The sequence below is a fragment of the Polypterus senegalus genome, chromosome 1 (assembly GCF_016835505.1).
Source record: "Polypterus senegalus isolate Bchr_013 chromosome 1, ASM1683550v1, whole genome shotgun sequence".
Classification (NCBI taxonomy): domain Eukaryota; kingdom Metazoa; phylum Chordata; class Cladistia; order Polypteriformes; family Polypteridae; genus Polypterus; species Polypterus senegalus.
The window spans coordinates 282983685-283001869 of NC_053154.1; the positions used below are offsets into that span (position 1 = coordinate 282983685).

Below are 18185 nucleotides of genomic sequence, written 5' to 3' on the forward strand. Positions count from 1 at the left end.
AGGAAACCATCAGTATTACTGAAGGTCACTGAATGCAAGTGAAAAGAAGTGAGTTTTTAATCTTGTTTTGAACAGTTCAATTGTAGATGATTCCTTTATATGATGAGGTAAAGAGTTCCACAGTCGAGGGGCAGCAGCTGCAAAGGCCCTGTCCCCCTTAGTTTTACACTTGGTACGAGGGACAACCAGAGACAACTGACCAGAAGATCTAAGCACTCTGGATGGCTAGTGTAAAACACACAATTCAGATAAATAGGCATGAGCAAGCCCATGTAAAGATTTAAAAACTAGCAGCAAGATTTTAAAATCAATTTGAAAACTGACAGGCAGCCAGTGTAAAGAAGCTAAAATAGAAGAAACAGAGTCATACTTTCTTGTCCCAACCAGAAAGCGAGCGGCAGCATTTTGGGCCAGCTGTAACCTGTGTATCAGAGATTTGTTAATCCCAGAATACAGCGAGTTGCAGTAATTGAGGCGAGAAAAAATAAAAGCATGAGTAGCTTTCTCAAGATCTTTAGAAGATGAAATAGGCTTGATCTTACCTAATAGACGAAGTTGGAAAAAGCAACTCTTGACTACAGAATTTACTTGTTTCTCAAAAGAGAGGTTATTACCAAAGGTAACACCAAGATTGCAGGATGGAGTCGAACTGAAGTAAAAGTTGTTAATGTGTGCTAAGAAGCCAGATGATGACATCTAGGTCTGAAACAATTATTCAGAATGTTGATAATATACATTTTTGAAGACTGTTAATTATTCACACAAATTTTCATGCTTACATCTTCTTTTTATAAAAGGGTCTCGGCACACTCTCACCTGCTCCCATTGACTGTAAAGAAAGAACTAGTGAATTAATAAACAGATGAAATACTCAGTATACAATTTATTTTTGTATAGCCCAAAATCACACAAGAAGTGCCGCAGATGGGCTTTAACAGGCCCTGCCTCTTGACAGCCCCCCAGCCTTGACTCTCTAAGAAGACAAGGAAAAACTCCCAAAAAACCCCAGTAGGGGAACAAAATGGAAGAAACCTTGGGAAAAGCAGTTCAAAGAGAGACCCCTTTCCAGGCAGGTTGGGCGTGCAGTAGGTGTCAAAAAGAAGGGGGTCAATACAAAACAGTACACAAAACAGAAAAGAACAAATCCTCAATACAGTATAAAAATAAGAATGTTACAAGTACAGAGCAGAATTAACAGTAGATATCACATAATATGATTTGGATTATCACAATGTTCTAATTTAAACCCAATTTCACATTTTTAGAGGAGATAAGGAATGTTTTAGGGAGAGAGTGCTGCTGCCAGAAAGTAAATTAATGACATAATTACATTTTAATAAAATAGTGAACTGTGCAGATTTTATGTGGAAACATACCCATGCACTGACTGCATTAATTATGAAGTAAACTATGCACATATAATAGATTGCCATCAATTTTCGGTAACCGCTTTGACCATCCTGTTAGCAGAAACCTAAGGCCAAAAAAATGTGCACAAAGTACAGAGGACTCTGATTTTTTTAGCTCTCCTAATTCAGCACCAGTTTTATATACACAAGTATAGTTACACCCTGAACTATACTCTGGCTTGTTTGAAAAATGAACATGTGGTAAAGTTCCAGACCCAAGCCGGGACAAACAATCACCCAACAACAGTGCCTAAATACTGTGATTCCACAGAGGACACCAGTATATTATCTGCTCAGGAGCAAGGGTAAAATATACATTTAAACTTTCAAGAGCACAGCAGAATATAATATTCTGGTAAACAGCAAACCTTAAGAGAGTGCTAATTGCAGCTGGTATGCTCAATGCAACGGGACCATTTCCAAAGACAATACGTACAAGCAGCACAAAATTAACATGCAATTGAAAAAGTAAAAATAAAAAAGATTAACTATGCTGAATGTACACAGTCATTGGCTCACTATTTAATTCTGAAATGAATGCATACACATGAAAAGTTTAATCAAAAGATTTCACTGAACTTACACACTATGACTTATACCCAATAACACAAGTGGCTGAACAAAATGAAACTCAAATTTCTAGTGCTGATTGGTAAAATGTTCCCAGTGTTTTTAACATTGAATATGCCGTGTTTGTGGGTGACCTTGTATGCAGGGAATTTTCCAGGAAATTAACCTTGCAAATGGGCCGGCTTAGGGGAACATCTTCTTCCAAGAGCCCCATGATACTTTATGAGGCATTACATCTAAGAGCTCTAGCAGCCCTGTGCTGAACATTCACACATGGTTTACTGTAAGATCACGGTAAGCAGACTGCAGCTGATGTATAATGTCATGACCCTATCAGGCCAGATTTGCATCAGCGTTATAAAAATAAATAAATAAATAAATGAAATAAAAGACACCTTGCAGTATTTTCTTTTGAGGGGTACATTACTTAAGCATAATGTGAATATTATGAGTACTGCCACCGGATACATAAGAGCGATCCCAGTGGTCTGGCAGCACAGTGCTACATGACCAATTTACATGCATAATTAACACACTTTAAAGAAGCCCTCCTTCTACCCCTAATCGAGTTACAGTCAGACTGTGTGACATAATAAAAACAAAAGATGTATTACTAGTTACAAGGCATTTCTAAGTTCTTAATGCAAAAAGAAAGTGCAAAGTATCTGAACAGCCAGATCAGAACAAAAATGACCTTGCAGATGAGCCCCGACTTCAAACAGTTTAACAAGCCAGTTCCACACTGCTGCTTTGACTCATGGCCAATGTGTGCTCCAACATTGAAACTCTCTGAGGATAATGATGTATAAATTAATTTATTGCTAGCTTGTGGCCATTTGATGTACTGTCTGTGGTTATCCTTTCCTCTGCATTTTCTGTTGTTGTTGGCCCTCAAGGACCCTGAAAAGACCACTGCACCATTATAATTCACTTAAAACTATTTCATTTCCTCCTTCCCCATTGACTTCATTGCATTTCATGAAGTCTGTCAAAGTTCCTAAGCATCCAAACTCAGTGGGGTTCACTGATTTCTATACTAAACTTGAACTGAAACAACTACTGCCATTTAAACCCAAAATCCTAAACACAAAAAATGAAAAATGCAACAGGGTTGCTCTGCACTGGTTCCAGTAAAAAAAAAAAAAATTACAATAATCAATAATGGCTGACCACTTTAAATAAACAAAACAAAGTATGAAAACCTTATTTCAGGAGCACCAATTAAAGAAAAAAAATCAACACAGTAAAATGTAATTTTTTAAACAGATATCTTTTCTTACTTATTCAAATTTAGCCTATGATGAAATTAATTAACCAAATAAATGCTTTTAACATAATTTTTCTTATCCATGCATCGTTACCAAACTTAACAGACTTTGGGAATGCAAGTGCAGGAGCCTATCATAAGATTACTGTTTACAAGAGAAGAACCAGTCCTGTACAGAAATTTTAGTATTAAGAAAGAAAAAAAAAAAAAACACCACAAGGAATTACAAAATAAATACTTTTTCCTCCAGTCTCTCTCGGAGAATGTTATATAGAAATTTAATTTCAAATCATGGTGCAATTCCATTTATTGCTTGTGTCAAATTTTTGAGCTTGGCAAATATTTAAATCAATGAATATTTCTGTAAAACAGTTAATCGATGCCATGAATTTACCTTCTCTTAGAAATGGTAGAAGCCCTTACTTAAAGCATCTTATGACTCCACTGAAAAATTCTCTTTAAATAAAAGCAAAAAACATGTTAAAGTCAAGGGATGTTGAAAACAATTTACACAAGTGTATTATGTCTCTGCCAAGTATCTCCTCTTGCTCCATGTCAAGTGATGGCCAAAACTGAGAAGTAAACTCAGATGTAAACTGTCATTTAAAAGAAAGTTGATTCAGCATTGTTCTCACACTCATACAAGAGCATGTACAAGAAAAAAAAATTAAAGAAAAAAAAATCGACACTGTAAAATGTAATTTTTTAAACAGATCTCTTTTCTTACTTTACCAATTTAGCCTATGATGAAATTAATTAACCAGATTTGTTTCCACTCTCAGTCCAATTTCTAGGCCTATTCCAAGGGGTGCTAAGAGCAGGTCAGCAACCAAGCGTGGGCGAAGCGCAAGTCCATTGAAAGAAACACAAAGGCACTCGGGTCAGATAGAGTGCTTGAAATGACGGATGACACCGAGTACTCAATGAAAAAGTACCTGAATACAGTGAGAAAGTGCAACTCTGCACCAGAGGGTCTCAAACTTAGTCTTGGGGATCATCTGTGGCTGCAGGTTTTTGTTCCAACCGACTTCTGTTTTTAAATGTGCTCCTGGTCTAATTAAACAGGATCATATTTCCTATGACATTAAAAATAGACTATGAATCCTAAAAATGTATTGCACATGCAAAACGGCGTTCAACATTAGAATCTTGAGTTGCACTCATTTTTAACAAGAAATGAGAGCCTGTCATTGTGAATGTTGTTTATGCTAGACAAGGAAGCTGAAAGGTTTGAGAACACAAACCACTTGTACACTTTTGAATATTAGCTTTATCCAAAAAGAAAAAATCCGTTCAATCGGTTAATATTTCCCTGACATATTGTATTTAAAACCCATTTTTAGATCATTTGACTTTAATTGAGCTCCATACCTTCTAAAAGCTTTAATTTTAGCGTATTCAGAACGTCTGCGGATGTGGGTCCTTCCTTTTTATACACAGCAAATACGCCATTCAAAGACTGCAATTTTGTAGCCTTCTGCAAACTTGTGCTTGCAGCCATGCTTCTACAGTTGTGTACGCGGACCAAGAGTCGCGCCGTGATGACGCATGTCTTCATGAGGTATTCTGGGAAATGTAGTGTAAACAGGCGTAACTGGGGCAATGCTCAAGCAACGTCCAAAGTGACGTCCAGTTTCAACCAGTGCGCTTAATTCATTTTGCTCCTCTTCATCTATGTGATTAAGGCCAACTCTGAAAGACTGACTGGGATGTGAGTAAAAGGTGTCCCAAGGGGTTGAAAAATTACAAAATGTAGTATTTTTTTGTTTGTGTATATAATAAACGTTTTCATTTTGATAATAAATGGGTTTGTGTGCTCTTCCCTGGTAAGAGATAAAACCAAACAATTACATAAATTAGCATTCTGTATTTTAATAAAAAAAATACTTTTTATAAACAATCTACAGGTATAACTGCTATTCCTCAATTTAGTCTGTTATAGAGCAAATAATCTTAACACTTTCACTCAAACTATACAGTTCTTATTATGTTGTAAAGAACTTTGCTTTGGATGTTTCAGTATAAAAGTAAAAGTAAAAGCCTCATGCTTATTTTATATTTAAAAGTCTTAATTATGGTTTAAGAATGTATATATCTTTCTCAGACTCACTTAAACCAGGGTCGTGAAGGAGCATGGAACCTTTCAGAGTAGCACTAAGCTCAGTGCAGGAGCCAGCGCTGGATGGTGTGCCAGCTCGTCACAAGGTCTACTTATCAATACTGACATTTAATTTGATACAAAAAGAAGGTACATGCATATTCATGAACTGTATCTCCTCATCATTAAAATGCAATTGCTATGTCATTTACTGAACAAATTGTAAAGGATGGCAGTGATGAACTGGCTTCCAAATTGGGTTGGATGGTTCCTTGTCTACCCAAAGGACCCATATACAGTAATGGACAGAGGACACAAATGGATGGATCTCCCAACTGGGATGGATTGTGTTCTCTTTCTAAGATGGGACTGTGTAATTGAAGGGAAGGGTGTGATAAAAGCCTATCAGAATGACATACTTCCCTTAACACATGCACTTCAGAACAGGTCATCCACCTGAAACTATGCATGTTCAAGCCTGGCCAATACTTGGATGGGAGACCAACCAGGAAAAACTTGGTTGCTGTTGGAAGAGATGTTGATGAGGCCAGCAGGTGGTGCTGACACTTGCCATTGCACATAATGATCTTAGGTTTGTTTGCAGCTGCTCGATCATAGAAACCCCTTTCCTGATGCTCAGTTCTTTTACTGATGCTTCTTCCAGAGGCAGTTTAGACCTCTGTTGTGAGTAATACAACAGAGGATAGGAGATCTTTACATGCATTTTCAGCACTAGTGGGCCCTACTCTGTGAATTTGTGTGGTCTACCACTTCACAGCAGAGCTGTTGTAACTCCTAGACAAGTGGTCTCAAACTCCAGATGGCCACAGTGGCTGCAGGTTTTCATTCTAACCCTTTTCTTAATTGGTGACCAGTTTTTGCAGCTAATTAACTCCTTTTCCTTTCATTTTAATTGACTTGTTTTTTAAGATTTCTTTCCCTGAATTTCTTCATTGTTCCTCTGAATTGCTTCATTTCTTTCCTTAAATGGCACCCAAACAGAAATGAAATGTGAAGTGAATGAGCCAACAGAAGACCAACTAAGTCAAGGCCTCAAACTCCAACCAATTTCACTTCAATCAGCTGCTTAATTAGGAGCCGATTCTTGTTGTTAATCAAACCCGTTCTTTAATTCCATGGCTTGTTGCTGCTCTCATTGTGCAATAGCAAACATTTCCAAAAGTACTAAGGGTACTTTTAAAATTTTTTGTGGACCTGAGCAGTTCAGCATTCCTGAGACATTCATCTTTCTTTATTTTCAGATATTGTGTGATGGACACAGTTTACTGCTCATTTTTTGTTTCATTTTATATCTCATTATTGTTTGACTGCGTAAAAAGGATCAAACTCAACACACTCAGAAAGATTTGGGGCAGCCACCCGTATGATCTCACTGGCTGAAAAAGGCTTTTAAAGGAATAGAGATGTTCACAAGACAGACTGTGCGCCGGAAGTGACGTTCTTCTGGGTGCCGGAACCAGAAGTCACGCCATGCTGGGTGCCAGAAGTGACATCATCAGCTCTGAATCAGACAGGTTTTTTCACAGCTGGTCTGTAGAGATAACAGGAGAAGGTTTAGTGCACACCGCTGCCCTCTGGCCTGGCGTGGAATTACCATTGCTTGGTCCATACAATATCCTCCTACTCGCACGTGTGTGACAACTGCTAATTAAGGAAAAAGAAACAATTAAGTCTTCAAGAACAAGTTAATTAAAATTAATTCAAAAGAATTAATTAGCAGTAAAAACAGGTCACTAATTAAGAAGAGGGTTAGAATGAAAACCTACAGCCATTATGGCCCTCCAGGACTGGAGTTTGAGACTACTGTCCTAGATACTTCTACTTTGCGATAATAGTACTTAAATTTGACTGGGGTAGATCTATCCATCCATCCATCCATTATGCAACCCGCTATATTCTAACTACAGGGTCACGGAGGTCTGCTGGAGCCAATGGGGTAGATCTACCAGAGCATTAATTTCACATAGTGACTTAGAGCAAATGTGGCATCTTATGACAGTGCCATGCTTGAAGTCACTGAGCTCTTCAGTATGCCCCATTCTCTTTCCAGTGTTTGACAATGGAGATCGTATGGCTATGTGGTTCATGTTATGCACCTGTTATATCACCTGATGTTGTATTCACCTTCTGCATTTCTATTCATCATCTGTTGCTGGTAGATCTTCATTATACTATGTACACACATGGCCAGATTTAGACAATAAGATTGTGAGACAAGCCTGGACACCATCAGACAGACACCGCATCTTTCTGAAAAGTTCTTTTATTTTTTCCTCCATCACACACACAACTCAGTCCCGCACAGTCCACTGGGCCTTCTTGCCCCAATCACCTTGATACTGGTCCTCTCTCACTCTGTCCCTTGGACCGCCTTTCCTCTCTCCACGGGAACCTCGTCCTGCTCCCACTCCCGACTCTAGCTCTCAGACTGTAGGAAGGCGAGCCCTTTTATCTTCACCCAGATGTGCTCCAGGTGCTCCCTCTGACGTCATTTTTTGGTGTGGCGGAAGAGCACTCGGAAGCACTCCGGGCGACCCTGGAGGAGGGATTTTCCTCCATCTTCCCGGGTGTGGCAGAAGTAAATCCATCCCGGGCCCCCTGAGACTCAGGGCACCCCCTGGCGGTGGCCACAGGCTAAAATAGGCATAAGCCTCCTTGTTCCTCTCGTGTGGTCCTCCTCTGTTCCAGGGCGGTTGCCCTCTCGTGGCCCAGAGGACATATGTGCCACTTTCCGGTCCCTCCTGGTGTCCCGGCCGGGTCGTAGCCCCAGCGACTCGCCACAAGATCAACATGTCACACCTTAGGAAATCACAGTCTGAAGGGATCTCTCAACATTTCAGAATTTCTTTCATTTGTTACAGTTGTACTTTCATCATTTTAAAGTGCTAATGGAGCAACACCCCCCCACACACGGGTTAGTAATGCAACGTAGCAGCATTCTTGTGATTGAATTATTACACAGCCTTATTCTCTGTTAACATTTGCCAAAAAGGACCTTCATAGCTTCCCAAAACTAGGAGCCTCACTATATCTAAATCCAGTTCAATGTAAACATGGCAGGAAGTGTGAACTTAAAACACATTACAGCTGAAGAAAGCAGCTCATTATCTCAAGTGTACTGTTGTATAGGTTATATGCAATAGTGAATCTGAAGCAGTGGGACACCCTTTACTTTAAATGATTTCTTTTATTCAGAGTGCACCACCCTTCACATCTGTTAAACCAGACCACAGATTTGCTTGTCTTCCAAAAGCTCCACATATCTACACTCTTTTCTAAAAAATCCCTCTAAATGTTATTCACTTCACATATGGCACATTCCCAGGTCAGCCATAATCACCACAATGGAGACTGAAAATATTCACTTGAAATGGAGACTGGAAGTGATTAACAGGAGACAGTAAGATATCCTCCTGTTGTTCATTTAAGAATCCATGCAGGTATTCCTTTGATAAGCTTTTTCATAAGCAGCTCCTCAAGACACTCATTCTCTTTGAAATGTTACTTTATTGTCATAAAAATACCAGCTGCAAGGAATTTGATTTAGTGAAGGCCATACAAATATGAGAGCATCAATACAAACGCACGACATAAGGACGACAGTAATTATCATTCCCCAACCTCCCGCAACCAACCACTTTAACAAAAGCACTTACACATCACACATAAAATGAAAAACCTAAATGAGCAACTGTGGATACATTAGTGTGTGTGTCAAATGTTCTGTGAGCAGAAGGAAGCAAGCCATTTTCCCTTTTTGATGCAGAACTCCACTTAAGATGGGTATTTTTTGATTTATGTAAGAATGAAAATCTACTTGAAACTATCTGCCTGTTTAACTAGCACATCCTGACACTTGTACCAGCACATTGCAATTACAAAATAAGGTCATATATAACATTTCACTTTATATTTTGTTCTCTGATAACAGTCTTGTTTCTTTGACCTAATACTTGGAATACGTTTAACTAATTTGGGACTTTACATAACTACAATTTACCATTTATCTGCGTGCTGATTTGAGTCAATTTCAGTAAACTTTATTTGTATGTTATGTACCTTAGTGATAAATGGAACTGTTCTCTTAAGACACACCAGTCATGCTATTGAGAGTTTTGCTGTTCGCAAGGCATGGCTTCACTGACCAGCTGTAACAGTGGAGGCCCATGTTTGAGTTCGTTATATGAAATGGCTCAAGGCTCTTCTTTATCTATTAAGTATTTTCCTCTACTCTTTAGTACTAGGTTGTTGTACCGTGTTAGCCATTATGAATGTAGAGAAAAGCCAAGCATAATGACACCTTTGGTGTCATTTTGCTTGGCTTTCCTCTACTCTTTGAAAGCTGCTTTGAAAGAAGCAGGTTTAGAAAATGAAGTAAAGGATGAATTTTTGATTTTTAATGTAAGGGTACCATTGTACAAGGATAAATCAAAAATTAAAGGCAATTTGAAAATTACATAACTGCAATGGATAGAAATCGATGCAATACAATATGTTCATGGTGGCTTATAGGTAGTTTGAATACGCTCTGCTGTTAGTTTAGTTGAAGCAAAGGTCAAATGAACATGGAAGCACCATGTAGTCAGATTTCTTTGGGCAGAGTTAGTGAAACCTGTTAAAAATTTACTGAAGGGTGTTGGCTTTTGCAGATCAGTAGGCTGTTTGAGTGCCCATCTTAAGCAAATCAAGTCCTTACTCACTATGGACTGTGCAGAGCCAGAGTTGATATCCAAATGTACAGCAACAGTGGACAACGTAACCTGCCAGTCTTCTCGGATAAAGGCATTCACCATGTCGATATGGGGTTATGTGAGCAATGTGGATGATCGACCAGATCAAACTTTGTTAATACAATTGTTCTTCCTGCTTTAAATCTTTATACCCTCTTCATAAACATTTTGTTGAGTCTTGCTGTTTTCACTTCTATACTGAGCCAACATCCTCTGCCAAAAGAAATTTCACTATGGTGTGTTTTGACTTCACCTAGACTAACAGCAGAGTACTGCGCTGTGTGTGTTTGAACTACTCATACATCATTTGGAGTGTGTTGTATTGTATAGGCTTCTGTTTGATGCAGTTATTGCGTAACTGTCAAAGGGCCTTTACTTTTTCATTAACCCTTGTGTGTGTGTATATATATATATATATATATATATATATATATATATATATATATATATATATATATATATATATATATATATATATATATATACACTCAGCAAAAAAAACATCCCTTTTTCAGGACTGTGTATTTCAACAATAATGTTTTAAAAATCCAAATAACTTTACAGATCTTCATTGTAAAGGGTTTAAACAATGTTTTCCATGCATGTTCAATTAACCATAATCAATTAATTAACATGCACCTGTGGAATGGTCGTTAAGACCTTAACAGCTTACAGAAAGTAGGCATTTAAGGTCACAGTTCTAAAAACGCAGGACACTAAAGAGACTTGTCTACCGACTGTGAAAAACACCCAAAGAAAGATGCCCAGGGTCCCTGCTCATCTGCGTGAACGTGCATTAGGCATGCTGCAGGGAGGCATGAGGACTGCTGATGTGGCTAGGGCAATAAATTGCCATGTCCGCACTGTGAGACGCCTAAGACAGCTACAGGGAGACAGGAAGGACAGCTGATCATCCTCGCAGTGGAAGACCACGTGTAACAACACCTGCACAGGATCGGTACATCCGAATATCACACCTGCGTGACAGGTACAGGATGGCCACAACAACTGCCCGAGTCACACCAGGAAAACACAATCCCTCCATCAGTGCTCAGACTGTCCGCAATAGGCTGAGAGAGGCTGGACTGAGGGCTTGTAGGCCTGTTGTAAGGCAGGTCCTTACCAGACATCACCAGCAACAACGCCGTCTATGGGCACAAACCCACCTTCACTGGACCAGACAGGAGTGGCAAAAAGTGCTCTTCACTGATGAGTCACAGTTTTGTCTCACCAGGGGTGATGGACAGATTCGTGTTTATCATTGAAGGAATGATCGTTACACCGAGGCCTGTAGCCTGGAGCGGGATCGATTTGGATCGATGGCTAGGGCCATTCCCCCCAGAAATGTCCAGAAACTTGCAGGTGCCTTGGTGGAAGAGTGGGGTAACATCTCACAGCAAGAACTGACAAATCTGGTCCAATCCATGAGGAGGAGATGCACTGCAGTACTTCAAACAGCTGGTGGCCACACCAGATACTGACTGGTACTTTTGATTTTGAGCCTCCCTTCATTCAGGGACACATTGTGAAACATTTTTATTTTATGTCTTATGGTGTTGACTCTCTTAGTGTTCATACAAATATTTACACATTAAGTTTACTGAAAGTAAAAACAGTTGAAAGTCAGAGGACATTTCTTTTTTTGCTGAGTATATAAGGGTGGGCCATTTATATGGATACACCTTAATAAAATGGGAATGGTTAGTGATATTAACTTCCTGTTTGTGGCACATTAGTATATGTGAGGGGGGAAACTTTTCAAGATGGGTGGAGACCATGGTGGCCATTTTGAAGTCGGCCATTTTGGATCCAGCTTTTGTTTTTTCAATAGGAAGAGGGTCATGTGACACATCAAACTTATTGGGAATTTCACAAGAAAAACAATGGTGTGCTTGGTTTTAACGTAACTTTATTCTTTCATGAGTTATTTACAAGTTTCTCTTTGTTTACAGCCATTGACATGTCGCAGAGGTTAACACGTGAGGAGCGGATAGAAATTGTGTTGATGTCTGGTGAACGCAGTAACCGTGTCATTGCAGCAGATTTCAATGCAAAACACCCTACGAGACCACCCATCTCCCATGCTACAGTTAGCAAACTGCTTGCTAAGTTTCGTGAAACTGGTTCAGTGTTGGATTTGCCAAAATGTGGAGGCATGAAAACTGTCATTAATGAAGAAACATCAGTGGCTGTCCTAGCTTCATTCAGCAAGAGCCCACAGCGTACCACTCGCCGCATGTCACTGGAGAGTGGCATTAGTCAAACATCCCTTCGGCGGATATTAGCTACTCACAAATGGCACCCTTACAAACTCCAGCTACTGCAGCATCTCAATGAGGATGACCCAGATCGGCGCACTGAATTTGCAGAATGGGCAAAACAAAAATTGGAACAGGACCCTCAGTTTACGCAGAAGATTTTGTTCAGTGATGAGGCAAACTTTTATGTGAATGGTGAAGTTAACAAACAAAACCACCGCTATTGGTCTGACACTAACCCACATTGGATAGATCCCTCCAAGACTGTTGGAACAAAAAATTGATGGTATGGTGTGGTATATGGGGTACAAAGATAGTGGGGCCATTCTTCATCAATGGAAACCTCAAGGCCACTGGATATGCGAAATTGCTACATGATGATGTGTTTCCCTCTTTATGCACTGAAGCTGGCACGTTCCCTGAGTTTTTCCAGCAAGATGGTGCACCACCACATTATGGGTGTCAGGTCCGAGCATTCCTAGATGAACAGTTTCCTGGAAAGTGGATTGGTGTCGTGGGCCAGTTGAATGGCCCCAAGGTCTCCGATCTGACCCCTTAGACTTTTATCTTTGGGGTCATCTGAAGGCAATTGTCTATGCTGTGAAGATACAAGATGTGCAGCACCTGAAACTACAGATACTGGAAGCCTGTGCTAGCATTTCTCCTGCGGTGTTGCTATCAGTGTGTGAAGAGTGGGAGAAGAGGGTTGCATTGACAATCCAACACAATGGGCAGCACATTGAACACATTTTATAAGTGGTCAGAAACTTGTAAATAACTCATGAAAGAATAAAGTTACGTTAAAACCAAGCACACCATTGTTTTTCTTGTGAAATTTCCCAATAAGTTTGATGTGTCACATGACCCTCTTCCTATTGAAAAAACAAAAGTTGGATCCAAAATGGCCAACTTCAAAATGGCCACCATGGTCACCACCCATCTTGAAAAGTTTCCCTCCTCACATATACTAATGTGCCACAAATAGGAAGTTAATATCACCAACCATTCCCATTTTATTAAGGTGTATCCATATAAATGGCCCACCCTTTATACTGTATGTATACTGTATATCTAAACTGCTCAAAAAAATTAAAGGAACACTTTAAAAACACATCAGATCTCAATGGGAAAAAGAAATCCTCCTGGATATCTATACTGATATAGACTGGGTAATGTGTTAGGAACGAAAGGATGCCACATCGTTTGATGGAAATGAAAATGATCAACCTACAGAGCCCTGAATTCAAAGACGCCCCAAAAATCAGAGTGAAAAAATTATGTGGCAGGCTAGTCCATTCTGCCAAAATTTAATTGCAGCAACTCAAAATTGTACGCAGCACTTTGTATGGCCCCTGTGTTCTTGTATACATGCCTGACAACATCGGTGCATGCTTCTAATGAGATGACAGATGGTGTTGTGGGGGATCTCCTCCCAGATCTGGACCAGGGCATCACTGAGCTCCTGGACAGTCTGAGGTGCAACCTGGTGGCATTGGATGGACCAAAACATAATGTCCCAGAGGTGTTCTATTGGATTTAAGTCAGGAAAGTGTGGTGGCCAGTCAATGGTATCAATTCCTTCATCCTCCAGGAACTTCCTGCATACTCTCACCACATGAAGCCAGGAATTGTCGTGTACCAGGAGCCACTGTACCAGCATAGGGTCTGACAATGGGTCCAAGGATTTCATCCTGATACCTAATGGCAGCCAAAGTGCCTTTGTCAAGCCTGTAGCGGTCTGTGTGACCCTCCATGGATATGCCTCCCCAGACAATCATTAACCCACCACCAAACTGCTCATGCTGAATGATGTTACAGGCAGCATAATGTTCTCCATGGCTTCTCCAGACCCTTTCACTTCTGTCACATGCTCAGGGTGAACCTGCTCTCATCTGTAAAAAGCACAGGGCACCAGTGGTGCATCTGCCAATCCTGGTATTCTATGGCAAATGCCAATCGAGCTGCATGCTGCTGGGCAGTGAGCTCAGGGCCCATTAGAGGACATGGGGCCCTTGGGTCACCCTCATGAAGTCTTTCTGGTTGTTTGGTCAGAGACATTCACACCAGTGACCTGCTGGAGGTCATTTTGTTGTCCTGTTCCTCCTTGCCCAAAGGAGCAGATACTGGTCCTGCTGATGGGTTATGGACCTTCTATGGCTCTCCCCAGCTCTCCTAGAGTAACTGCTTGTCTCCTAGAATCTCCTCCATGCCCTTGAGACTGTGCAGGGAGACACAGCAAACCTTCTGGCAATGACACGTATTGATGTGCCATCCTGGAGAAGTTGGACTACCTGTGCAACCTCTGTAGGGTCCAGGTATCGCCTCATGCTACCAGTAGTGACACTGACTGTAGCCAAATGCAAAACTAGTGAAGAAACAGTCAGAAAAGATGAGGAGGGAAAAATGTCAGTGGCCTCCACCTGTTAAACCATTCCTCTTTTGGGGGTCATCTCATTGTTGCCCCTCTAGTGCATCTGTTGTTAATTTCATTAACACCACAGCAGCTGAAACTGATTAACAACCCCCTCTGCTACTTAACTGACCAGATTAATATCACATAAGTTTCATTGACTTTATGCTATACTCTGATTAAAAAGTGTTCCTTTAATTCTTTTGAGCAGTATATATCAGAAATATTATCAAACTAACAACAACCTAACTACAAATACACAATGTTACATGAAACTATTGTTTTGAATTGAAATGGATAATTAGTAGACAGTAGTAGTGCTACAGTATAGTATTATTGTTCATTTTTTATTTATTTTTATTTTATTATAATGGCTTTATCCTGAATTTCACAGCCAGGCAATAAAGTTCAGACATTGAATTGTCGTTTCCTTTAACTTATTACGACATTGACGTTTACAGGCTACACATTGTTTTTTGATTATTTTGGTTTATTTTTTTGGTTTGATATTATTCATTAATTATTAATTATAATTATTTGATTAATTAATTAATAATTCCCAAAGGGAAATTGTCTTTTTGCATGACCTTTGTAGGTCACAGTGCAGGGTCATTCACTGAACAGTGCTCCTGGAGCAATTTTCAGACTTGCTGACGGGCTACAGCAGCAGGCCCTGCTGGGTTCTACTCCTGTTAGGTAAAGAGACCACAGTACAGGACATGTTATCACCAAAATTGGACGATTGAAGATTAGACAAATGTGAGTTTCTTCTTTGGCCTGTAGATGGTAGAGTCTGCATTTGGCAAAAACATGATTGAGCTTTTCTGGTGTTGATGGTACAGCAGCATGAGGAAAGTTATCCTAACATACATTAGGCCACTTAAAACCAGTTGAGCACTGACTGATTGCCTCAGTGTATACCAGTCAGAATGTTGTTGAAGGTATGCATTCACCTTTTTTCAGACTGACAGAAAGCGCCCACCATTTCAAGCTGGTTCCCTGAACACAGTGACTTCAGTTTCCTACAGTGGCAGATATCAACCCTAAAGAGCATGTTTGACATGAGGTAGAACAGGAGGTTGAAAATGTGGCAAAAAAATCCACAGAAATTGCCTGAGGTTATTAGGTCACATTGGATTAAAATCCCAAATTAACGTTTCTGGCAATATCTCTATTTATATAAAGTCCAACCTCTGTCTGTCTGTCCGCTTTTCAGGAGAGAACTACTTAAATGGGTTTAGATCGAGTTTTTTTCTATAATTTGCCTGAACATTCCGGATGATTTTGCGACTTCTCTCATCGCACCAAGTATCATAGTTTGCTTTCAGGAGTGATTTATCCACGCTAATCCGAGACAGAGACTATGGGCCTAGGGAAGGTGAAAGCGTGACGTCAGGAGTAGGGAGCTGGTTGGGGCTGTCCTCACTCACACGCCAGCCTCCGTTTGAGTCGCTCTACCTCTCGCCACGTTTTGGCCATTGCTTAGCTAGCAATACCTGTTTGTTTATTGATTGTTAAAGTGTGTCCTGTTTCACTACTACACAGGTGGAGCCAAGGGGGACGACGACTAGTACTAAATATAAAAAATTAAAAAGTAGTGCTCCTCATTACTGCAGAGATGGAGAATAATCTGCTTCCTAACCTCAAAATAGTGTTCCATGTTAAACAACAGACTCTTGCTGAATTTCCAGTGGTTGGGAAGGAATCATAATTAAACATTTATAGGGAGTTAAAAAAGTGTAAACAGTCATAATAACAGACAATAAAAGCACTGTTAGTTGTTGTGCTCATGAGTTCATAAAAAAGTCAAATGGAGCTCATTGAGCTTCCTCACTCCAGGCAGTCACCATCACCAGTTATTTTAGGATGTTGTGGCACAGCCTGTCCAAAGCAGAACAGCGAAGTGTGGGTTTTTGTTTATGGAATAGTTCTGCTCAGATTTGTGAGTGTAGGCAAGACGGGTGCCCACGGAGTGTTTAATAAAGGAATGGGCAGGGTGTTCCCTCATTACTGGCTCTGTGGATCATTTAGTGAAATAGATATAAAAGGTATGAGTAATCCAGTGAGTAGGTTGAAAATGGGGAATGAAAAAAGAAAGCAAAAGGTTTGTGAAGTGAGAGAGAGAGATGAGAATCTTCAGGTTAATGTAGTATGAGATAAAGAGAAAGCTGGTTGGGGGAAGCCCCTTGGAGGAGTAAGTAAAGGAGTGTTGTTCAGGCAGAGTGCAGATCTAACCTGCTGAGGAAGAGGGCGTAGGGGCAATTAAGGGCGTTGAGATCTTCTTGCGGTGACCGATGGAGGAGGTGGGGTGGTGGAGCCAAAGGAGACCGAATGTGCAGATGTCATATGTCTGTTGCACGAGACTTAGGAGGGAAGCAGGGGAGACAGAGAGTGAGTGAGAGAGGCTGGAGAGTAAATTTGGTAGCATGGCCGACTGTGACTAACTTTTGGTTTTATGTGTTTATTGTATTTCCTTTGTTTTGATTTTATCATCTTCACTGCACTGTTCTATGGATTAATTATTGAAGCCTTTTTAATTGAACTGCACAATGACACTTTTGCTTCTTGGTTTTCATTGTTAAATAAGCATGCACTTTCATACTTTACACCTAAGCTTGTTGTTGAGTGCTGTGGTATAGCAGGTCTGCGGCTCAGAATAAATAAATAATTGAATGACTGCCTCGATCTCCGTGGGTGTGCGGCTCATGCAGATGCGGGGGGTTGGTGAAGTAATTGGGGTGAGACGCACCTGCACGTTAGGGTATGCTCTCAATTGCATCATCAGCTTTCTGTAGTTTATGTTTGAGGCGCTGTGCCCACAGAGGCAGATATAAAGGGAGCTGGCACTGCATGAAGGGCTCAGAAAAGAATTGGAAAGAGAAGGCCAAAGGAGGAAAATTAGCCTGGCAAGTGAGAGAAAGACAAGCAAGAGAAAGAGATTAAATGGAGAGAAGACAGAGACGTGAATAGAGACAGTGAGAACGCCCGTGCTGCAGGGAGCGAGAGGCAGGTGGTCCGGAGTGAGCCTCATGGCTGCAGGAGCCTGAAGCTGAAGAAAGGGTGCTCCTCCTGTGTAATTGTCAGTGAGCCCGATTGATGTTGTCTCCCGCAAGGGCCAAATGTGGCTCAACAGACGGTGATGGAAGGGCAGCAAGGAACAGAGCCAGGATATAAAGGTTGAATGCACCTGTCGATCAGCGTTTCCTCCTCCTGCAAGGCCTGAACAGGATAAGGTAAGTGTCAGGTTTAAAAGGGCAGTATTCGGGGCTAAAAGTTTTATGGATTGTCTCTGGTTTTAACATCTGATTTTATTGGAGCATTTTGTTGTTTTTCTTCACCGTCACCTTATTTATTTATTGAGCATTTTTTGAACACTGCACTTATTGGACACTTTTTGTTGAATCGTTTTAGTAAAAGCACTT

At 40.5% G+C, this 18185-nt stretch overlaps 1 protein-coding gene across 1 annotated transcript in view; it reads right to left on the bottom strand.

The window, feature by feature from the left end:
• trub1 (TruB pseudouridine (psi) synthase family member 1) overlaps window positions 1-4809 on the bottom strand; it is a 40698-nt gene extending 35889 nt beyond the window's left edge. Inside the window, exon 1 of the mRNA XM_039775625.1 lies at window positions 4618-4809. Within this exon, the coding sequence (XP_039631559.1) occupies window positions 4618-4804 (187 nt within the window). The 5' untranslated portion in view covers window positions 4805-4809. The remainder of the gene's footprint in view (window positions 1-4617) is intronic.
• Between the last annotated feature and the right edge of the window lie 13376 nt (window positions 4810-18185).